Source organism: Fulmarus glacialis, unplaced genomic scaffold, assembly GCF_000690835.1.
Source record: "Fulmarus glacialis isolate BGI_N327 unplaced genomic scaffold, ASM69083v1 scaffold28954, whole genome shotgun sequence".
Taxonomy (NCBI): Eukaryota; Metazoa; Chordata; class Aves; order Procellariiformes; family Procellariidae; genus Fulmarus; species Fulmarus glacialis.
The window spans coordinates 488-24,129 of record NW_009207840.1 but is presented as its reverse complement, the minus strand read 5'-3'; the positions used below and the strand labels follow the sequence as shown (position 1 = coordinate 24,129).

The following is a 23,642-nucleotide window of genomic DNA, read 5'->3' as shown; positions in this document are numbered from 1 at the left end:
TACGGGGCCTGAGCTATCGTTGGAGTGATGTAGGCTTGCTGTCTCCGGTGACTCCCTGTGCGATCGGTCGCGATGTGCTGCTGGGCCTGGATAAAGACAGCAACAGTGATAAGCGGTTACAAGACAAGAGATGGCTCTTTACCTCCTCAGCGGTGCCTGGGAGCCTCCCTACGACACCAGGACGGCCTCAGGAAAGTCCCTTGCGCTCCTCCTGATGCCCTCAGCACCACCAGTCTTCCCTTGGAAACGGGTGATGGCAAAGGGTCCCTCCCAAGTCTAGGAAGACCGTGTAGTTTCATACATTCACCAAAATGGCCCCCAAAAGGACAACGGAGTCCCCCACTTCGAGCCACCACCTGCTGGCACAGCTAACGTGAAGACCCAACCTTGGATACCTGGCTCCTAAGAACATCTTCCTCAAGTCCGGTCGCTCGCACAACACTCGGCTTTTGTTAGTGAACGAAATATGGTGCGCTGATAGCTCAGGGGAATGAAGTTGCCTAACTACGCCTGGAACAGGCAATTTATTTTTGCTCAGTTTGGGTCTTTGCGGTTATCATTGCCTCAGTTAGTAAAATAACTACTTTATTTTTTAAAGATAAAACCCTTGGCTCAATCAGATCCTGGTGCCCTCGTGCAATCAGCTATAATTACTTGAGCACAGGCAATTTTCTAGCAGTGGGACAGGAGCAATGTACTTTTCCAGGGACTTTCTAAGGTTTTTTTTTTGCACTGCATAATAACGTCAAAGAGTTTTCCTGGTCATTTGTAGTCAGAGTATTAAATAAAGTAGGAATTAGAAGGCAAGAAGGGCAATGCTCCATGTTATTTCCTTCTGTTCTTCCAAGCCTTCTCATCCTCTTTGTAAGCACTCCCTGCGCTGTCATTGTGGTCTGAGATGCGGCAGCCACACTCCTCCCCCGCTCTTGGAAACAGCATCTCACCCACTTCCTCCATTTTCACTCACTTTTATTTCAAGGTTGTTTAAATTTTTAAATTTCAACTACATTTTGAGGGGGAGGGGACATTCCTCTCCCCCAAATTATTTAAAAAACCCCACACCACAGTTCTGCTTCTATCCAGCTCTGGACGCAAACCAGCGCTGTCCTCTGAGCTCTCCAGGCTTTCTCCTCTTGAAATGTTGGTAACTGTGCTGTCACCTCCTTACTCTCATTACCTCACCTCAGGGTAGAGAGAGGCCCCAGGTGCAGTATGTGAAAAGGGCATTATTTACTGAAGGTCCTGGGGAGTTCCCTAGGTGTTCTGATCACAGACTATGAAACGTCTTGAGAACTGCATGCTGCCAAGTAATGAGATTTGCCCAGATCTCAGCCCAGGTTTATCACAGGATGGATCAAACTCATCACATGAGGCCACATATATGCATAGAGGCTCTGCTTTGCCTTGTCGCATCTGATGGGGACTTCCCTCCCAAACCCGCAGCTGGGCTGATGCACTCCCTTCACTTGGAAGACACTCTCCCCATGGTTACCTATAGCTAAGGAGAATTCAGTCCTTCCTCCACGGTCCTGCTTCACTCCTTTGCGTCTGAGCCACTGCATCTTCTCTCTCACATTATTCCCACTCACACTGTTAGATCATCTGACTTCAAAACACATGGTAAGAGTACTGCCAGCCCACTCGGGGTGCGATCTGCACTACCTCAACTGCCTGAGCTGGAAGATCAAGGTCTGCAGTGAAGTTGAAACACGTTGATCAAACTCGATATGGGGCCCAACTATCTTTAGACTGGAACAGGTCAGCCCATGCTGGAGGAGTGGTAGGTTACAGCTGGATGATGCACCACCAAAATTTGTCTCGGTTGACTTACCTGACTTAGATTAAGAGGCTGCTGCTGCTGGAAATGTGCTCCTGGTCGCTGCTGCCTATAGGCAACGGCTCCAGACGAGCTCCCTGAAGAGTGACCGCTGGTGGAGGTCACGGTGCTGGAGGACTTGGACTTGTAGGAGGATGAGTGGTGACTGGTGGTGACTGTGCCAGGAAAGGAAACACATTTGTAGCTTACATCACATTCTTTAATTGCTCACCCTACCTTTTCCTCACTGAATCTCCTCCAGAGTGGCTTTTGGGAGGAGACATACAACAGAAGCAGGATAAGAAAATGATTTCTCTTAATTAACAGCATATCTCAGCAGTGCTTCAAATACACGGCCAGCCTGTTATCCTAGAGGCAGACAAGCAGACCTGATATCTGGACCCAAACCGGGCCCGGAGAAGGCTTTACAGATCCTTCAGAAGTGTGAGAAACTGTTCTGCCAGCAGAACTGTACGATGCAGGTACAAATCCCAAGGAGAGGAAGGAAAGTATAGCGTGCACAGCACAAAAAAGCCCTGGTTTGGCTGACCTCACCGTGAGTAGGAAGGGAGGGAGAAGGAGCTAGTGGGGAGCTCACCCTCCGAGCCTTTGTGTTCACCAGCAGTGCGTCAAAAGAAAGGACTGCCAAGTAGCTCGAAGCCAATTGCTTTGGGCCAGACTTCCACCATAAGCCCCTTTTCAACACATTGTACTACCTAGCATTGCGGAGGCTCTGGATGAGCAAACCTCATCAGTCCATAATGAAGATCCTGGGGAAATGTTCTTCCCAGAAATGCCAACAAGTTTGGATGAAAATGCACATGTGTTTTCAATCTCTTACCCGTTTTAAAGTAAACCTAAGGAAAGGCAAGGCAGCACAGGTTCACACTTGCATTTGGGAGCCTTTCACGTCAAATGTTGAGCTAAAGGCTGCATTCTGTTCTTGGGTTTGTACAGAAGTAACTGGGAACGACACTCGCCCCCGTGACTCCTGAGTGTACCAGGGCACATAAACAATGCAATATGGCTCCCAAGAACAGATGTGTCACTTGAGAGAAGGGCAGGAGCACGGTTTCTTTGGAAAACAAAACAAACAAACAAACAAAATGAAACCGAACAATGAGATTCTTCCAAGATAAATCATTTATTTCTTACTAATTTTCTTGACGGAAGAGGTGCAATTTACCTGGTGCCAGGCTATCGCACTCTACCAACACCTCACTGGCCTGGGTTTTCAGTGGTGGCACGATGATCGTTCGGGGGTTCCCACTGCAGTGAGTCTCTGGAACCCCTTTGGTGTCGTAGGTGTTCCCGTTATTCTGCCCTGCGCGATGCTGCACGGCGTAAGGGCTGTTGTTGCTGGAGGAATCGGAGTAGGGGGAGTCATGCACGGTGACGCAGCTGATGACGTTCTTCCTTTGCTTGGACAAGGTGCTGAAACACAAGCACATAAGTGGAAAGTTTTTTTGAATGGGCAACGATTGACTCGGACGCCACCAGAAGACTCTGCCCGCGGCAGACTAGCTCCGTAAAGGCAAAGCACACCCTTCAGTCCTCCGCCAGAGAGAGGCTGCTTAAGCCAAATCCCAGGCTTTGAAACTCACTCGTTGCTATTCCAGGAAAGCCTTCGTGGAGGTCAAGGAGTGAGTAAGACATCGTGGATAGATCTTATATTCACACTGCTTAGAATAGCACTGAACCAGACTGCCAGATTTATTTTCAGACTGCTTTTTATATATTGTGCAGTAGAAGCCCAGCAGTTATACTATGCTTTGTTGCAAGTCTCACCACCCACACAAAAACGTGGCGGTTGCTCCCCGCCTTCCAGCAATGATTTAATAATAGATGCTACAACTTTTCATGATTAAATCCCATGAATCTACAAAATACGCTCCGTTCTATTTACTAATATGGTACAATGGGCATATATTCTTAAAAAGCATTTGAAACTGAGGAACGAATGAAGAAAAAATGAGCAAAGTATGTAAAGCTTTTGGTTTTTTTTTCTTTCTCTGAATAAGTGCTGGGTCTCCTGGCTCTAGCGTGGATTATCAAGGTCCTGCTGCAGCTAATCTATTTATGACATCAAAAAAGTGATTAAAAAGGAACATCAACACTTCTAAGATTAGTGCTAGAAGTTCATTAGACTAGACTGCATGAGTACGATTGGGATTTGCTCTGCTATTGTGTCTAATTATTCCTGATGGTTTCTCCTTCCTGTTATAAGCTTGTTCAGGGAGAAAAAGAGAGAGCGAGAAAGAGGACGGAGGAAGGGGGATGGTGAAGATTTGCTTAAATGGTTCACATCCTTGACAGTGCACAGACCATGACTACAGAAAATAGCTGCTGTGTTTCACTGATTGCATTATGTTGTTATGGCAACTGAAGTTTTTAAAATGATGAAAAGAAATGGATAGCACATAAAAAGCTAAGTAATTAGGCTTAATGGTGGAAACAGCCCCAACAGGAACAGAAATGCCATGGAGAAAAAGAAATCCATCTCTTAACTTCTTGAGTGTGTGCTTTAAAAAGAGAGAGATCCCTTTCCCATGGAGTCTCCTCTCCGTTCTCTCACTCTGGCCGGTCCAGTCCAGGGAACAGCTGATTTATTTGGTCTTAGTCTGCGATGGAGCCATTTGTTCCCTAGTCTCAGCATCGCTTCTTACCCAGGGAAAGGTGGAACAGATACTGAGAACAGTTTCCTTCCAAGGACACTGTCTGCCTTATTTCACAGTGCTAAAGGAGCACTGGCGGGCTCCCTTCAACTTGTGCGTCCCAAAGCCTCTCCGTCAGCATTCAAAAGCTGCAACTCACCACCTCGCTCCCAAGGCTTGTAACTGAAAAGCTATCATCTCCTCCATTAAAGAACGCCTTGGGGTGCTGCATGCACAAACAGGTTACCGTCACACAGACTTTCCCTGGGCTATCATCTCAGGATCCTGGCGTGCCCCAAAGAGGACACAAGACCATGTTGTTCTACGCACAGTGAAAAACACGTCTCGAGAGGCCCCTGCTATCCTAAAGTGTTGACACCTGAAGCGGCAGATGATAGAGAAGGAAGGGAAGCTACTGCACAGCAATCTGGAAGCTGAAAGCAATCCCTGCAGGGGCAGGGATCTTTTCGACGGGGAAGGTGTACGACAGCGAACCCTCGTATTCTGGCTTTCCACAAGGAGCTGGAGAGTGTTGGATTAGAAATGGAAAGAGCAACATAGTATCTTAGATGGACAACTACTGTACCTGAAGAAAGATGTAGCAGTTTGGATATGGTGCTACGAAAGAAGAATATTAAGCCAATAAAAATGACGAATATTGCATCAATATTCCTCTCTCCTTCAGTAGAAATGCCTGTAATCACACATTTATGAGTATCCACACTGCTTGCCCTTTGCAGCTACCCTTGGCTGCCAGTTGGGAAGAGATATATATTCTCTACCTCTGACAGTTATTACATTTTATAAAGAAAAATCAAGTCACTAAAGAGTTTTCTGACAAGTGATAAGGTCTAGCTATTCTTTTACAGTCCCTTCCTTATATAAGTGGCTGAGCTGCTGAACTGGAAATACTTGCTCTCGGCTGACACTTGACATGGGAAGGCTGAGCTGTAGAACTGGAAAGCTATTTTTCTGTGTAATCTGTGCTATTTATTGTTTTAGAATGGGCATATTTTTCACCAATTTGATTGAGAGCTTGTCAAAGCAGGGACCATAAGGAGTCTTCTCCTTCAAAGTCTTACAGCTCCTTGGTTACAACAAGAAAATCAAGTACGTTTGGTTGAACAAATAAGTGACCCCAAACCCAAACCCTTCCAGAGAAAGGGACCATAGCAGGATATTAAACTCATTTCATGGGTGGGAAACCGAGAAGGACCAGAGCTATCGTCCTGCCAGGCCTTGCGCAAGGGCTTAGCACTGCTAGTATGCGTCATCCACCAAAGTCAGCTGCACTATTCCGGTAACAGAGCTAAAGCACATGGGTAAATATTTGCAGGATTAGGGCCTAAGTGATTAGCCTCTCAATTCAGCAGGCTGCATCATTCCAAGCACACGAGGAGTCCCATCGAAAGCAGCTGGATTTTTGTCTTTAAGAAAGGTAACAACTGCGGTTAATGTCAGAGCAGGCAGAGAAGTCAGTCGGGACTATTCACATGCCCAGAGCTCAGCACCTGCTGTACCACAGCCTGCCCGAGAGATTAAGGGTGGGAATTTCAAAAGCATCAAAGGCCCAACTCATGCTGAAAATCAGTTGATTCACAGGCTTAAAGATACACGGTTAAGCCGAAATGGGGGCTTTTGAAAAGTCAAGCCAGAAGAGCTAGAGCTCCCCCTTTTCAAAGCCTTCTTGCTAGCCAGCAACTGTCCTCCTTCCAGCTCCCTCTGAGGACTCAGCTGCTCTCCCCACCTCGCAGTAATGCAGGAGTTATCTGTGTGAGGTCCAGGCTGATGTATCCCCTTCCCTGCTCACAAACTATCAGGACTGAGAGCTTTTACCTGTTGACACAGCATTTGCCTACTCAGCAAGCTTACTGTATTCCTATAACTCAGCCACAGCTTTTGGGGATGTTTGTGCTTACACAGAAAAATACTATTAGAAGTCTTGCCCCCTTCCCATTAAGCTGACTCCAAGGCTGGTAATTGCTTTTCCTCCTGCAAGCACAGTAGCAGCAGCATACGTGATTTAGTAGTGTTGAGAGTCGGCAGTGTTCCTGGTCAGCTTGTGCGCCTGCCTGTATTACGTGGGTAGGTGTATTTTAATTCTCCAGAGGAGGGAGGGGGAAAGATTACCGAAGTGGCATCAAATCCATCTACACAGACTGAAAAGCAATAAGACAGGAAGGCTTTTTAACCCTTACTGGCTGGAGCTGCATCCTCCCTTTCAGAACAGCCGTTAGAAAAATATGCATTACTTTGTAAGTTTATTACTAGTTTATGAGTGGTAGCCCATTCCCACCTGGTCCTGAAGACCTTGTTCTCAAACTTGGCCACAAAACAATTCATGTCTGTCCAATGTGCAGACACAGAGCACGATGGTGCCTTTGAACATGCAGAAGCAGCTCTCGGAGACAGCTCTCTAACATATACCACCCTCATGAGTGCACAGCAGAGAGACGGACGTGGGTCTCTATTGCCCACAGCAAGGAAAGATGTCAAGGAAAAGTCTGATGGAGGAAAGAGAAGACAGTTTGTGCACAGGCACAGGGCAAGAAACTAAGGTGGGCATCTCAAATACTGTTAATGGAAAGGTGCCGAAGGCAGATGTTGAGAAGGAAAAGTGAGAGGAGATTAAGGAAAAGAAGGTGCTGAATTAGGTGTTAAAACAACATTGGAACCATCTAAATAGCCAAGGACAAGGACAGGGACAACACCTCTTGTAACAGCGCAACTTGAGATGATTTCCACTTGCTGAAGCTCGGTATGCGATAGCATTGCACGAACAGGATCTTTTTTCCCTGAATATCTCAAGTTACACCAGAATCCCAGAAAAAGCAAATAGAGTCTAGTAGGGGCAATTCTTCAGCATGTGGTTCACCCACAGAGGTACAAACCTTTCAGTGTGGCCGACTATAGCAACAGAGGCTTTCAGCTCTCAGGGTCACCAAGATGGCCTTCTAGTTTGGGGAAGGCAGGCACCCATCCCACAATTGTGCCTTTGAACCGGTGTGCATGTATACCATGGCACGTTAGCTTTACATCACATCACAAAAATTCTGTTCCAGGTCACTGAAAACTTAATAACATGCAATGTTTTCAGTTTGCTGTTTCAGAATAATCCACCTATTCTAGGAAAGTATAGAGTCAGCCAACAAAAACTCACACTACAACTGCAATTGCTCTCTTCACGTTGAAATCTTATGTCATGCTCAGTGTTGACAACATGCCCTTCTCTCTTCAGGTCAACCTCCATCCCGACCTGTTAATCTGCTCTCATCATCTTTGTGAATTTGTGATGGTAAGAAATATTTACGAAGTACTACACTGAGGACATTTTATTGGGCTATACAGCACGTGCTGTAGCTATTTAAGTCATATATACTGCATCGCTTAGCAGGTTGTAAAGGTTCTGCTGCTGAAGGTTTGCTGAGAGCGCTACTGTCTATCTCTGTTATTTTAAGTATTAGTTGCATGTTGGTGTGTCTTCTGGAGATGGAAGGCAGCAATCTTTTTACCAGATGACTGTAGTTAGTCAACATATTGCTATGCAGACTCAGTGCATTACTATGCACAGCATAACATAGCCACAATAGGCTAGGTGTCAAAAAAGAATCACAAATGGTATTTTGACCCTCACACATGCACATCAGCAAGTTGGCAAAAACGCCTGGTTTGTGCGTGCCAGCGATTTCTGTGCGTAAGGGGAATGAAGGTCCCCTGAAGTAGGTTCCACCACCACTGCACTACAACGCGAATAAGGTGAATTAACAACTTGCATCAGCTCATGCTCAGTTATAAAGGTGAAACTTACACAGAGACTTCACTGCATAGTTTACCATTTTAAGAAAAAGGAAAAAAAACCCAACCCTGCAAGAATTTTGTGCCAGCTAAGATGGCCCACGAGGCAGTTACTCAGGATGCCCACATGACAGCTGTGGTCAGTCTTTCTTGCCCGGGAAGACAGTAATTACGGTGAGGATCCCATGGAAAGCCAAGCTGGAGAGGTGTTACTTATGATACCAGCACAGAGAGAGCAGGCAGTGGGGAAGTGAGGGGCTCTCCTGCCTCGTTGGGGTGGAAGCACTCTCAAAACCACCCACCTCAAGGCCATGACTGTATTGTTTCAAGAAAATGGTCATGTTTTCCTTGGCTATTGCACTTATTGCTCGAGATGGGAAGGCATCTAGGCATGTCACAATGGCCACCTCCACTGCCTTTCCCACCAGCCCTTCCTCCTGCCACGCTCTGCGACGTGGCCCTTGGCAGGACATGGAAATACCCCTCGCTGCAGCACCAGCACAGCCCGGCGCGTCCCTCCCGCAGGACCACGTGTGCTCTCCCTCCCTCCCATCCACAATTCAGCCATCCCAGGATGCACTTGTGCCTCTCTGCTCTGTGTTTAAGTTGTTGCTTTATTTTTCTCCACTTTTCAGCTTCAGAAATATTTAATCAAGGAGGATTTACATTTAAACCACTGCACCATGTGAAGTTGCATACTGGGGAGTACTTAACCGCTGCTACTTGCTGAATATGTGCTCCGATTACTGCGACTGCAGTTGCACTGTTGGTCTTGTCTGTCTGCTTGACTTTCTTGCTAGAGCAAGCAGAGAAACTTAAGAGGAATAAATTGATAAGAAAAATATCAAGCCTACTCTGTTTTTACTCTCTTCAGTGCTTTACAGGTAATGGTTAGACCTAAATTCTTCTTTCCAGAATAAATAACAGTCAGGGTATTATCTTACAGCACAGGAGTAAACATCTCTTTGGCCCATAGAGTCTCTTTGTAAAGGATGCTGAACTGAGAGTCTAGAAATTCACTGGTGATAAACAAACAGGGTCACAAAATTGTTTCCTGTTCATAGAGTGCTTTTTATACGCATTTTTTTTTTCCTGCTGTTCTACAGGACAAAATGTCACATGCAAAACTTTGTGGGCATCAGAAACCAGGTAAAAACAGTTTCATTCAGTAAAATTGTTCCCTTTTTATTTTGACCATTTCTTTTTTTTTTTTTCCTATTATTTGCTTACATTTTGAAAGAAAAAAACCTCCTCCATTAAACCAGAAAAGAGAAGCCTTCCCCTTAATTAGTTAATCCCGTAACACTTTTCCCCCATTAAATAAAAGTAAAAACTTTTTGCAGTTTTGAAGCTTCCCCAGATTTCACTGTGTTGGGGATATTACTAGAAAAATCTCAATGTAGCCTGCAAAAAGCCTTGGTTTTGACAAACTGACCTTTTAAATCAGGAATTTGCCCCCTGAAAATCTCTGACCATTCCTCTGAGGGCTGTCCCTGCCGAACTGTACCTAAGGTCCCTCCTCTGTGATTTCGCCCTAGGTGTGGGGCCGGGGCCCAGTAGATGGCCCCCTTTGACAAGGCTCCATCGAGCAGGTCCTCCAGAGCCCACCTTGCACCAACCTCCTCAGCACCTTCACCCAACAGGAGCCCAACATTTTCAGATGACTATTGATTTTAAAAAGATTACACCAAGCTACACTCATCAACAGTGCAAAACACATGTGAGCAAAGAACAAGCAACATGCTTGCCTGCCTGCCCGGTCAGCTGGTATTTCATAAACATCCTACTTGAACATCTGTGCTTTTCATTAGGAAAAGGAAAATTCTGCCCATATCACACTGAATTTTTCAGATTTTTCTTTCGCCAATAAAAAAGTTGCATCCCATGTACTAGAAAAGCTCTCTCTGCTGCTCTCGTATTACAGAGAGGCTTTTCTGTCGGAGTAAATCCAAGCTGTAGGGCTCCTCTCCTGCATCAGCACTATCATATTTTATCAGCATTACCAGTCCTTCTTAAACTGAGACTTATGAACTCTTACATTGTTGAAGGATCTACTACTTCTCACAACCACAGGTAGCTCTAATATCTCTTTGCTGAGCAATCAATAAAATAAACATTTTTAGTCTCATGGGTCAAAGAGAAATTTCCAATCCCACATGAAATAAGAGAAGGAAGTGCTGTAGCAAATGCAGGAGCTGGTCCAACGTCAGTGAAGTTAATGCAAAGATACCACCGCTATCAATAAAATGGGATCAGGCAATTATCTTTGACTGATCCGTCAAGTACCGTACAATTTCTGTATTCTAATCTAGAAAAAGCTAGTATGTTAGGATGTGACCAATAGCATGTTTCAAGTTATTCTTTATTTTTCACCCCCACAGCACAGCGATTGCCCAACAGGGTAATATTTGCATAAATATGGGTGAGACAATGCATTCTTTGCATGGTTTCATTTTCGACTCAGATCCTGAACATTTGGGCACTGATTACAGTAAAGAACATACTTCACTGTCACTCCCATTTTTCTTGGGGCCAAAAAATACATAAGAAAACTTGGAGGTACTTTCCTAAATGTGACGAACTTTTAATGAAAAAGACCTCAACTTTGGCAGGGGCAAAGTTCATTGGCATTAAATGCTGATACAGCTTTCTTGACTGGAAGCTACATTCTTACTCCAGCTGAGAATCTGGTCTTAGATAAGCCCAGGTCAAAAGGCACTGAGCGAGTTGATTTCACTCTCCTGGAGACTTTAACCAAAAATTCTCATTCTGGACATGCTGTTTTCCATCTGTGTCTCTGCCCCTAATTCTCCACTTGCTCTGGTTACATCTGCACAGGCAATTTAACTCACTCTGGAATTCCAAAAGGTGCCCGAGAACAGCCCGCGTCTGCGCGAAATGTCTCTACATGGCTCAGAAATTAAATCTAGCTCTTAAGCTTTGGCCCTCCAGGAATGCTGTCGCCCTGGCACTCTGTATAGATATGCCATATGGACACAAAAAGTAGCCAGGGATCTGATCCCAGGCAGGAACGTGTCCTGAATATGCTTTAGTCATATCAAAGCCAGTTTGTTTATGTAAGTCTGGCTCCTGGGACTACTTTCCTAACCCCTCAGCAGACCTTGCCCGAATATTTAAATACTCCAAACTCCCAACTCAATTTCCAGACATTTTCCAGAACTTTGTTCTGTCTGTTTCCCTGGAGAGGTGCCGAGTGAAGAAACTGGTCAGATGGCAACAAAGTTGAAGCAGAGGAGACAACCATTAGCTGAAGTGGCTGCAGGATCCCAGCTCTTCCCTCCACCCCACTCTGGACCCAAGATGATACTACCCAGGTGGTAGTATAAGTATTTGCATGTAATCTCCCAAAGCCTGGGATCAGCACCATGAGTAAACACGCTTGCAAATAGCTCCCATGACCCTTGAGGTACCTGCCCTTTTCATGCTGCCCCACCTCACAACCTTAGTTTTTAGGATCTCTTTTGTCTTGCCCTTCCTCTCCCGTAAGAGCCCTGGAAGTGGGAGCTCCTTATTTATAGTCCACCTGACCCATGCTGACCTTCATTCAACCCTTTCTGGAAACATGCTTTCTTCTCTCTACCAAACTAAGGAATACTATAGTAATTTTTTTTTTTTAAGTGAAATACGTTACGTTGTCCTGTGATCAGTTCCCCACAATGACCACTGCATTCATGGCAAGCCTGAATGTGAGAGGCGCTGAGCTCTCACTACTCGGTGGAGTTCACTGGTAGGGAGAAGGGGAATGTGAAGCAGCACCAGCTGGAGGGAGGCAGGCTGAAATTGCAGTCCTAGATGCCTGAATCGTGTGGCTCCTCTTTACAGATTTTTAGCTCCTTGAGGCCAAATGCATCTCATCTGTTCTGTGCGCATTTGCAGTGCTTCATTTATCACCACAGTGCAGAGATGCAGAGATATAGATAGATATCTCCAGTGATTAAAGGAAAATCTGCCATGGAGCATGTCCTAAATAAATAAAAAAATTAATTCTCTTCTCGACAATATTGGAGGGATAAGGTTAAAAAATTCCTAGCTCAGTTACCAACATGAAGATTGTATAATTATTCAGCTGTTTGCAAGGCTACTTCTCTACAACTTATAAAGCAGGGTGATGTCTTGTGACTGGCATCAGATGGGAAACCTAGAGTGCTTGCATCTGATGAAAGGTGCTGAAAAGACAGTCCTGGAAAAGTAAGTCCTCTCTCATCCACAGTAGATGATCAGCAGTGGCAGCTGTCCTGGGCCACACTGTTCACTCGGGTCAGTTAATTCTCTGAGGAGCAAACTCGGTCACCACGGTCTTTACAGCCTCATCTATGCCTCTCTGCAGAGTCAAAAAGCCATCAGTTTCTGCCACTTAAGACAATAGTTCAGGGATGTGTTGGCAACATAATCAGAGCTAAGCAAACCTCTTGCAATGTGTTTACCATTCCTGAGTGTTTATGACACATCCACTAACTGTTTTTCGGGACCTTTTTATGGAAAATACCACATATGGAAGGTGTCATTTAATGCTCTTTACAGATGCCTGGATCACTTCAAAAGAGAAAAGGCGATTTTAAGTTACCTTCCTTCCGAGTCCTTCTTTTTGTCTTTGTTTTAAACAGCTATCTGACTTAAAGAGGCTCATCACCATAGGATCTCTAAAGTCTCCTTTCAACAGTCTTGTGAGATAGAGAAAACTATTATTTCCTCTTACAGATCAGACTATGGCACAGAGAGACTACTACACTTCTCCAAGATCACACAGCAAATGTACAGCACGGTAGGGAACATCACCTAGGTCTGCAGAGTCCTCAGCTAGTATTTTAGCCTCCCCATCATCTTTCTTCCCAAATGAAAGATGACCTGGGTGCTGAGACCCAACTGTAGCTCTTGGGACCCTACAGCAACTCCTGGATGCTCCAGCACCTCTCTGCCTCTGTCTCTCTCTCCTGCACACAGAGAAGAGCAGAGAGCCGCTGCTCACCTGGTGGGTGCATGCTTCTGCTCCTCCTCTTCATCTGTGTCGCTGCTGATAGTGATGACACTCACTGCGGGGCTAGGGGTGTCGGGAATGATTATCGTCTGCCGCTGCCGCTCCCGCGTGGTGCTGGTCGCCACATCGCCCCAGCCGCACGTGACGGAGGTGCTGCAGGCAGGGCTGTTGTGCACCATGGCACAGCGGGGAGGCGTGTTTTCCTTCACTCGTTTCGACCGCTGAGGCGAGCTGATGGATTGAGAGGATGAAACTTCATAGGTGGATGCATTTCTGGAAATGGGAAGGGTTGTTAGCTGGTTAAAACTCGGTTTGCTTAAGTTGCCCATCATCATGGCTTTTGATTCCTGGTTTCTGATTCAGTTGCACTGATTTATGGAATCTAGGAAAACTGCAAAATTGGCACAGTCACCTCTTCAAAGGATGGAGCGCCTCACATGACTTATTCATATAATTGGCTGAAAAGTAGTTTCTTTTAGTAAAAAATTCAATTTTGTTTTCCTTAGAAATTTTCAAATGAGAAATGCTGCCTCCCAGGAGTTTGCACTGGGAGGTAGAGGCTAGTCATGCAGCCCAGACGTACAAAACACAGGCAGGCACAGTATGGCTGTCGCAGAAGGAAAAAGAATCCAAATGATAATCCCTTTCTCCTGTATCCTGCATGGATGCATCATTACCAGATATTTTTTGGCCAGAAAAAGCTAAAGATAAAATTAGAATTTGTTGTGGAAAACAACAATCATTTATCAGGAAAACTGCTTTTCTTAGTTGAAAATTTAATTTTCTGTTTAAGAATCTTTTCAATGAAATTTCCTGCCCAATGCCTCATCCTCTAGGATAGTGGAGCCCCATGGATAAGAGCACACAGATGGGAGGACATATACTGTTTCATTTCATCCCCACGTGAGGCAGCAGATACAGCATATATAAATCAGAAAGAAAAGAACAATCTTTTTATTATGCAGTAGAAAAACATTCTCAAGTCCTGTTTTTTTCCCAGTCTTCCTACTTCAGCTTCCCTGCCTGACAGTTGGAAAGGACCCATTTGGATCAAGGATCTGAACACAGAACCTGTCCACCAAACAGTGCAGCACAGGTCTGCAGATGGAAATATTTATCAAAGCACACTAACTAAAGCCAATTTCACTCGTTTCCCACATTTTCTTTCTTTCTTTCTTTCTTCTTCTTTTTTTTTTTTTTTTTTTAAACTTTTATTTCTTCTGCCTATTGCAAAACATTTGCAGATTCAAAAAGGAAGCAAACAAAGTTCTGGTTTTATTCTACAAATAGGCCTGGGCTGCATGTTCAGCTTGGCCCGAGAGCTAACAAAAGGAATAGGTGGCATCCATCAAAAGGAAGTCATTATGGACGTATTGCACTATACCAACTTACACAGGGTCTTTTGCATAACAAATGGCTGCACAGTAGCATTTGCAGTGCTTTTTGAATACCAATGAGCAGCGTGGAGTACCCTCCTCTCCAAAGGAGCATGTTCCCCATTTGGCTACAAAAGCATAACAATTAACGAAGCTGTAGATACCCGTTGCTCTGAGAGTGCCCAATTCCTCCTGGACACTGCCACCCTGCCCCTGGAGAGGGAAGGGAGAGGGGAGGCCCTGCACAGGCACACTGGTTGCAACAGGCGCTCTCTTTTCCTGGCTTGCTGGGGACGTAGCTGCCTCTGCTCTAAATTACGAATGGACTAAGACAGCTGGAGCCCACCCAAAGTAAATGCAACGTTAGAGAGCACGTAAATGGGAAGGATTTAAATAGTAGCCTCTTAAATAGAGTCACACTGGTTGTGAACTCAGAGGTCCTCTGGCCCCAGTCCAGTCACCCAGGAAAACCACAAGCTCCTCTGTTTTTGCCACTGCACAAGTGGTGACCGATTTTGTTTCTCTCCCCTGTACTGTTCTGTTTTGGTTTTTTTTAAAAAAATGTGCTAGTTTCACAGCCCAGAGGACTTTCCCCAGAACAGCTGCACATACATCTTAAACAGCCTTGTCCTCTAGGCAAGATTACAGGGCTGTGACAGGCACTGCAATCATCCTATCATTTGAGTTGTGCCATATAACATAGTATGAACCAAAACCCAGTCTCCTCCTTGCAGAACCAAATGGTCCTACTGAGACTTGATAGATTTAGGTGTCTAAGGACTGCCCCTGTATGAGATGTCCTTATAAAATGCTCCCTGTTTTATGCTGCCATGATTATAAAAAGGCCAGTGCGGGTATCTGTTGCCGGTATGTACTGTTGAAGATAGGGGCCAACCACCTATGTTAGGAGCTAGAGAGCTTGAAGGTGGCCTAAAGCCACCCCAATCCTCCACTCCCCATGGCATTAAAGCTAAGAAGATAGGTCATCATCCTGTTGTTTTTGAAAGGGCAGATCTTGTGTGCACACATCAGGCACATGTTCCTGAAGATGCGGTCCCCTGGAGGTACACCACCCTGTGGAAATGCAGACACTGCACCTCAGGAGTGCTTCTTCAGGATGACGTGGGAAGAAAAGGTGTGGCAACTGGGCACTGCACCACACTAACCTGAGAATATAGTTACATTTTTAATTACGGTGACTACAACGCCTCGGGTAATCACAGCGGCATAACAAGCTGTATGAACAGGGCCTGAGTCTCCCATCCTGCATCCCCTCCAGCCATTAACTCCCGCACAAAATGATGCTCACTGGGTATAAAATGCGCCTGACTACCTCCTACCCCCTGCTCTCCTGACCTGGGTATGGAAGAGGTGAAGCAGCATAGTCCAGTCACAAAAAGCGTGATCTAATCACTCGTGGACCATGGAACAAACTTTATTTTGCCCCACAGACGTCAGCGAATACCACCCTCGTCAGCATGCTTGCATTGCAGGGCTGCATTCAGAACAACCCAGGTACGAACTCCTGCCTCACCGATGCCACGACCAACACCAGCGCCGGGAGCCGCGCACACTTACCGGGGCGCTGACTGGTGCTGTTTACTCTTCCTGGCGGAGGTGGCGGCGGCGGGCGGCTGGCGCATGACGTGAGCAACACCCACGTTGACGGGCTGGGCTGCGGGGAGAGTCACATGGCTAGCTAACAGCGCGGGCTGCTGCATGATGGGGTTATAATGGCTGCCGTGAGCGTGGGTGTTTCTGCAAAGGGGGGAGACAAGCACACGTTTAAAATGCAACCGGCGGCTCTTCAGCAGGCTCTTTCACAGGCTCCCACCGCCTTCACTAAGGCACTCTCCTCCACGGCCCGTTGGGCTCCCAGCACCCCCAGGAAGCAGCGTTTCCCCCAGGGAAGCGACTGAAGGGAGCAGCCTGGGCACAGCACTCCGCTTCAGGGACGGGGAACGGAGAGATGCCCGTAGCTGTCAGACAGGAGGGTTGCAGGCTGCAGCCTCCTGCCCTTCTCCCCCTGCTCCGCAGACTCATGGGACCCCATCCCTCCCTCCCCAGCTCTTCTCACGCCTCCTCCAGCACTGGTGGGTACTTCAGGGAGCCTCCAAGTGCCTCCAGTTTACCTCCAGTCTGCCAGCGGTTGGGTGCCCGCCATGGACTCCGGGATGACGGTCGCATGCTGGACAGAAGTGTGGGTGGCCACCCCGGTCAGCTGCTGCCAGGCGGGAGGGAGCAGGATCTGCTGAGTGCCACTGGGCCACGCTTGCTGTCAGACAGAGGGAAAACAATTTCTTAACAAGAGGCATCACACACCGAGTGTATCAATATAGAGAGCACAAAGGAGGGGAAAAAAATCCTAGCCGTCCAAAGCAGCAGCTGTTTTTAGGTTAAACTGGGAATGGGAGGGATCGAAACTGGTTGGCATTCCAACCCAAACATCAAATTCTTTAGCACCTTTTAATTTTGACTCTCCAGATCAGCTGGGCACTATGTCCCATTGTTACTTTCCCCCTCCTACAGCCAATTTTCCTTCCCATCCCAACAGGACCTAAAGGACTTCAGGAACTTAACGGAATTTAAAAGGAGAACGAACTTTTCAAGGATCAGGAAAGAGAACAGGGGGCTGCAAGGCTTTTGCAAGGAGGAAAAAAAGAGGAATTTGGGGATACCAAAAGGGAGTGAGTATTGGTCAGCGAGTGCTCCTCAGGAGGAACATCTTACTGCATGGGCCAAGGAGCCCAGTTGCTGGCTTCCAGCTCATCAGGAGCCCCCCAGCAAAAGCACAGCGGAGCTGTGCATGGCTACACATTGCATGCCTCTCTTCTCTGCGTGCTCTCCAGCTTTTTCTCAGCGGATGTCCCCCTTGCAGGGGTGGAAATCTCTGCCCTGTGAGTTGAGCCATCGCTCTGCTATGCAGCCATCCCTCCAGCTGCGCTGCCATAGGCATGACTTAGGTCGCCCTGCTCCAGTGACTCCACACACGAGTCAGATGAGTGGCTTTTTGATTTGGGAAACTTTCTTTACTACATGCTGCCTGAAGGCGGCTCCGGCAGCTTCTCACTGCCTGGGCGGGGGAATGCAGGGGTACCGGCTATGGCCCTCCTTAGTCCCAAATGGCACCACTATATTGGACCCGTGTTGTGTTATCTCACAGCTCTAAGGAGGCTAAAAAGGGGAGGCTTATTCAAGGCATGCATTTGTCCCCATCTCCATCCTAACAAGAATCCCGTTAACTATCCCCATAATCACCTCCTATCCCCCAGTAAAAAAAAAAAACAAAACAAAAAACCACCAGCAGCACCACCCTCCCTCCCAAAAAACCCCCCCTTTTCCCAGTTCTGCTCCAAAGTTTGACTGTCTTGTATTTTTCCATGTTGCTGAGTTAGATGAAAAGGCTGCTACGGTGAGGCCTCTCAGCAACATCTGCAAAGGATGGACAGTCACAGGGCTCCTGAGAGCTCTTCATCTAAGGAGCCACAACCACGGACTGGTGCTGCTCGGAGCAGGTAGGAGAAGGCAAAGATGCAAAAAGATCATGGAGGAAAAAAGCTTTTTTTTCCTTTTCTTTTTTTCCTTTTTTCCCAGCTTTGATTTAAAAGAGGAGACTAAACTACTGTTGTGGTCAGTCCCAGGGTACTATCTGGATTTACTTGCAGAGAAAACTGCTTCCTCCCTTTTCAGGAAGAGAACTGAACAAATCTAAGCTCCTTTCCCAACTGCAGTGCATAAATTCAGATGCAGTGTCAGGGTCCAGGCACAAATTCCTCACTTATTAGGTAAGGACCACTGAATCATTTAATCTGCAGATAAGACTTGTCTAGGCTGATCCACTAGCACACTGCGCTGTGCTTACACACGGGAGGCTTGTGCCAGCAGCCGCAGCCCGTTCTCGGTTATTGCATTACTGCAAAATTGTGCCACCGTGGTGGAGCGCCGCACTGGCCCCTGCGCTCGGGAGGTGGTGGGTCCCCTGGTGTGACGGAGCTCCCACTTCGGATGTAGAGCAAGAACGACTAATGGAATAAGCATGTTTGTTCTGAAAGCTGGTGGTAGGACCTCTGTGGGAAGAAGTGTTGTTGGGAAGGAGTTAAAAGGAAAGAAAATCAAGAATTCAGGGCGTTATTCAAGGACAGGGGACAGTTCTGGGTCACGTCATGGAAGCCTGCCAGAAAACTGTACAGCTTTGTCTCTTTTGAGATCCGAAGCTGAAGAGGGCTATTAGTAAAGACAGGATCAGTCTCCTTTCACTGGTCTCTGTGCATACAGTATGTGGATCTCTGTATATATTTTCATCCTCTCAGGCAATATTGCTTGAAAGGGTGAAAACAGACCCAGAGAAGTTACAAATAAGTTACTTTCACCACTGGCTCTGCATCTTGCAGGCTGCTTGCTCTGTCTAGCTCCACGCCGTGGGCTGCAGACACACAGCTGCCAAAGACGATGCTCAAAATCTGTCACTGCTTCTGCCCTGGGTCCCTCCAGCTCCTGGAGCTCCTTCCCCTGTCCCTCCTCTGGGACGGCTGGTCTCATACAAAATGCACAGGGAGAGCTGGATGCTGGCTGACTGGGATGCAGTAAGGCTTTGCCAGCCACAGCCATCCTGAGCAGGCAAGCACAGTGACCTGCGCCGCATGTGGGGCAGGGGAGAAAGCTCGATGGCACTACACAATGCTGGGAGCACAAGGAGCGGCTTCATGCCTGATCAGGGGGACAAATAAGGTGGGTGGAAAGACAGAAGTGGGCTCCGGAGGCGCTACGCTCTCTGCCGGGGACAGTCCCTCTAGTAGTTGGAGCAATTGCATGGTCCGGTCTGAAGAGCATTAGATAAGCAGCTGTGCATGAGAGGAATAGCTCTCTGCTGAAAGAGAGACACACAGCCGCTCAGAGATCAGATGTGACTACAATGCATTACAAAGAAGCTGTGTTTTTCCATTCAGGAAACTGGAATTGGGTACAGATTTGTTTATCAGACCAGCTGCTCAGCCCGAACCACACGAGGCCCGCGGACACCAGATGCCACCGGCATCAATCAGAGCGCCTTGCCATCAGAGCAGCAGCTAGCATTTCTCATCATGTGAGACAGACAGATATATCAACAGGCAGACTGCCTCTCTTTTATTAAATCAAAAATTAAAAATCTATGCAAGTGAGGAGTGTTTCTCACAAACAGCTTAAATTCCCTTGTGGAAGTGACAGTGAATAAAACATCAGTAGAAAGTACGAGAGGGGCAGCCCATGAAATGGGAGTTCATGTAGCAGGGGGAGCACAGAAATTGGTAGCAAAGGTTCTTCTGAACACTCCCTCCCTCCCCCAGACTGCATGGTGACCCCAGCAAGACCACCCTGAGAAGAAAGAAGGGACTGGAGGTCTCAAGACCTTTCAGGATCCTGCTGCCTTTGGGATGCTTCAGACCCGACTCTCACCCCTTCCAAGTCCCATGTAACAGCACACCTCAGTAGGCCTGGCAGAATGGCGGGGGTGTGCAAAGCTCTGTCACCTCCTTCACCCACTGACTTGGCTGACTTCTTGCACAAGCAATGGTGCCTGCAACTGTGCCTGCACAGACTGTTTCTCGCTTTGCCATTGTTTTTGTTTCCCCTGCCTCTTAGGCTCTCCTTTCCTACCAAACAAGAGAGCTGGCCCATGTAGGTTGTTACGACAGGCTGCAACAGAGATAGGTTTGATGTTTCAGACAGCCCTCTAAAAAAGACTCTGCTATTGGGAAGGGGCAGGGCATGTCAGCTAATGGAAATCACACAGGCTGCAAGTTGTCTTTTGATCCGTCTTCACCAGATAAGCGCGACTGGCAGCTGGCAAAGAAAGGCAATTGCACCAACAGTCTTACCCTGGCAATGCAATGCACAGGCATAGACCCTGAAGTCTGCTGGTACTTGACTGCGTATGAACGCGCTGGCATTAATGGAAGCATGGCAGATCAACCAATCCTGAGTCAGAGGCATGCATTTTTGATTTGTAGGTCATCTTTTCCAGGCTGCACAACTTAATACTAAGTATACGAGGCACTTTTTTTTTTTGCTGCCAGAAACATGCTTGGTATTGGCAGAGGTACCACGGCACCAGCTGAAAACCAGTAGGAGCAGATTCACCGAAGCCAGCACAAGGGGAAATGAACTGCTCCTCCTTTTTGAGGAGCTGGGGTTCCCCTTGAGGATGTGCATGTGATCGGTGGTACCCATTCCCGTTTGTTTTTTTTCCTGGGAGGAACCATGCTTTTCCTGCGAGGGCATTTCGGACAATTGTGCCAACAACTGCTGCTGACAAGGAGAGCTCCTTGGCTGTGGGGCCCTTGCTTCTGCCCCCTACATCTCTCTCATAAGTTAAAAGCAGAGGGGCAGCTCATAAAATAGAAGGGTGCAAACTTAAAGCATGAAAGATATTTATCGGCAGCACGCAATTCACCAGCGCAACTCCTGGCCACAAACTACCACTGAGACCACGAGTTTAGGAGGATGCAAGGAGGTTATTACTGGTTCCTCCTCAGCAGAGGCCTGACACAGCTTCCCCTGAGGCTTCCCACTGATTCCAGTGGAGAAGCAAAAGGAAAGAAGGTCCTTCCAGAGACTTTTGCAACTCTGACATAGCCTTTGAGCTGAACAATGAACTGGGGGAGGTTTGGACGTTTTGGAGAAAGCTGGAGACCCTTATATGGCTGCCAAAGTCTCCAAACTGCACCACAGAAGGCCCTCAGAGAAAGCTATTCTCCTCAGCCTCCAAGAGCTGAACAACACAAAAAAATACCTGCCGAGCTCGGTGTCCTCAGAGCTCCTTACCTGTGCGAGGAGTCCTGGCTGGATCTGAAGAGGCTGGGCCCCAGGAGCCTGAGTGACAATGGGAACAGCGTTCTCCATCCGAACTGAATACCCAGCATGCTTCGAAGGGGAGGCTTGTAACCCTGTTCCACCAGCACAGAAGGTACAGCATTAGCCATCAACAGCATTGCTAGGAACAGGAATCTGGTTTTCAGAGGTGCCTAAGGGCACTCGCTGATGTCCACTTAAATTGCAGTGTTCAGTCCCTCCGAAAAATCGGGCTCTTGGAGTCCCACATAATCCACCCCAGCCCAAAGATATCTATCAAATGATGATAAAACATGATACATGCATAAGGGTGCAGAAAAGACATTTTCAAAGACATTGAGGGATTAACTGAGTTCATATTTTTAGGGTACCTCGAATCAGTGGCAAACATCTCAATACAATGTGTACAGGGAGAAAAGGAACAGAGGGGAGGGAATGGCTTCTCTTCCCCCGTGTTCTCTGGCTTGACAGCAGAAAATGGTCCTTGCTAGCCAAAAAACATTGCTATGTGAGAATGCTCTCTTGTGTCCAAGTGGGACAGCGGGATGGGAATCCAGAAGTGTGCACTCACTCAGCCTTGATGGGAATAGGTGATTTTCTCTTGCACAGCTTCTCAGGACTCATATGTAAAAGACTCTGATTTGACCGTGTAATCTAGCACACCCCAAACTCCAATCATTGCTGACTCAGCCATGCATTAGCCTAACTGAGCTGGAGGAAACTTCCCTCTCCACCACATTAGCACGTGACACAGCCTGTGCTACCTCCTCTGCTTTAGAGCTTTCTCAAGACAGCAAGCGGAAGATGTTAGCTTACATATTCTAGCAATACATTTCTGAAGTCAAACCCTTGAGATGTATTGTAACTACGTAGAAGAGGTCTAGCTAAACTCCCCTAGTTCAAAAGAGCTTTGATAATCTTGCAGAACATTTAACAAGTGCCTAGAGACTGCTGCACAGACAGGCTTGTAGAAATGAAGAGCAGAAGTTGCACCAGCTGAACCAAGGTCTATTTAGACCACTTCCTACAGATACCTGGCTAGTTTTTCCAAATTGCTACAGCATGTAAAGTCAAGAGAAGGACAAGTGGCTAAATCTGATCATCACCCAAGTTGTCTGACAATGGTACCTGCCACTGGTATACATGGGCAGAGCTGTTCGCAGCAGGGCTGGAGCTGAAGGAATTGTACTGATAAACGGTCACGAGCATGTTATGGGGACAAACCCTCATGTCCACCAGCACCACGCTCCCTGCTGCATTAACATCCTGAGTCCCCCTTTTAATAACTGAATCACTGAGAAGTGATGAACCCGTTACTTATGTACTGATTTATCGTTGTTGTGGGGGCAAGTTTTCAAGTTTACCGAAGTCAGGCAGAAGAACCTTAAACTCTGTTCAGAGCAAAGGATGACAAATATCACATATTCTCTCCCAACCCCTTCTCAGTGCCTGCCCCATTGTTTTAGACCAGCCACCTCCAACCCATGATGTTGGAGGTGCCTGCAAGATCCTCTGCTGCTGCAAACATTTCCATCTGCAACAACCTCATTGCTCTTACAGTAGAATAATTGCTGGCCTGTAAATATGATCAGCATTAAGGAAGCTTGTTTCCACCAAGAGCTAGATGAAGCAACAGCGGGGAGGGAGCAGCAAGGGGCCAAGACTTGGTGAGGCTGTTACTTACCTTGGAAGCCTGGTGGGCAGACGATGAGAGCTTGCTGGAAGGGGTCGGGCCGGGCACAGATCTGCGCTGTTCCTGTCTGCAGGGGCATGCTCCGCTGGGCCACCGCAGCCATGGATGCTGCTGAGGGCTGGTAGAGTGCAGATTGGTAATTTAGTATGGAGACCTCGGGGTTGGCTAAGGAAATAGTGGCACTGGAGGAGGTGGGAGCCAGGTTGGTGGTCTAAAGGAATGACGGGAATTAAACAAAAACAAACAAAAAATGAGGGAGATGGGTACGTTGGAAGAAGCAAAATCCAAAAATAAAATAAAGTAAAATAGTGTAAGATAAAGTAAAAAAACAAACAAACAAACAAACAAAAAACCCCAGCAAACCAAAACCAAACAAGGGGTAGAACAGGACACTGAGGAGTGCAGAGGCAAGGGCAGAGATGGGGAAAGGAGCACGATCCGCCTGAGTAACCGCAGCTGTACCATGCCACAGGACCTCCAGCCA

At 47.0% G+C, this 23,642-nt stretch overlaps 1 protein-coding gene across 1 annotated transcript in view; it reads right to left on the bottom strand.

Moving 5' to 3' along the window:
* Positions 1 to 23,369, bottom strand: part of LOC104075702 (homeodomain-interacting protein kinase 2) — a gene marked incomplete at its 5' end in the record, with an annotated part of 24,399 nt that extends 1,030 nt beyond the window's left edge. Inside the window, 9 exons of the mRNA XM_009576286.1 lie at positions 3 to 86; positions 1,832 to 1,992; positions 3,003 to 3,250; positions 13,253 to 13,534; positions 16,216 to 16,395; positions 16,770 to 16,912; positions 21,439 to 21,560; positions 22,594 to 22,599; positions 23,150 to 23,369. Of these exons, the coding sequence (XP_009574581.1) occupies positions 3 to 86; positions 1,832 to 1,992; positions 3,003 to 3,250; positions 13,253 to 13,534; positions 16,216 to 16,395; positions 16,770 to 16,912; positions 21,439 to 21,560; positions 22,594 to 22,599; positions 23,150 to 23,369 (1,446 nt within the window). The remainder of the gene's footprint in view (positions 1 to 2; positions 87 to 1,831; positions 1,993 to 3,002; positions 3,251 to 13,252; positions 13,535 to 16,215; positions 16,396 to 16,769; positions 16,913 to 21,438; positions 21,561 to 22,593; positions 22,600 to 23,149) is intronic.
* Positions 23,370 to 23,642: the final 273 nt, after the last annotated feature.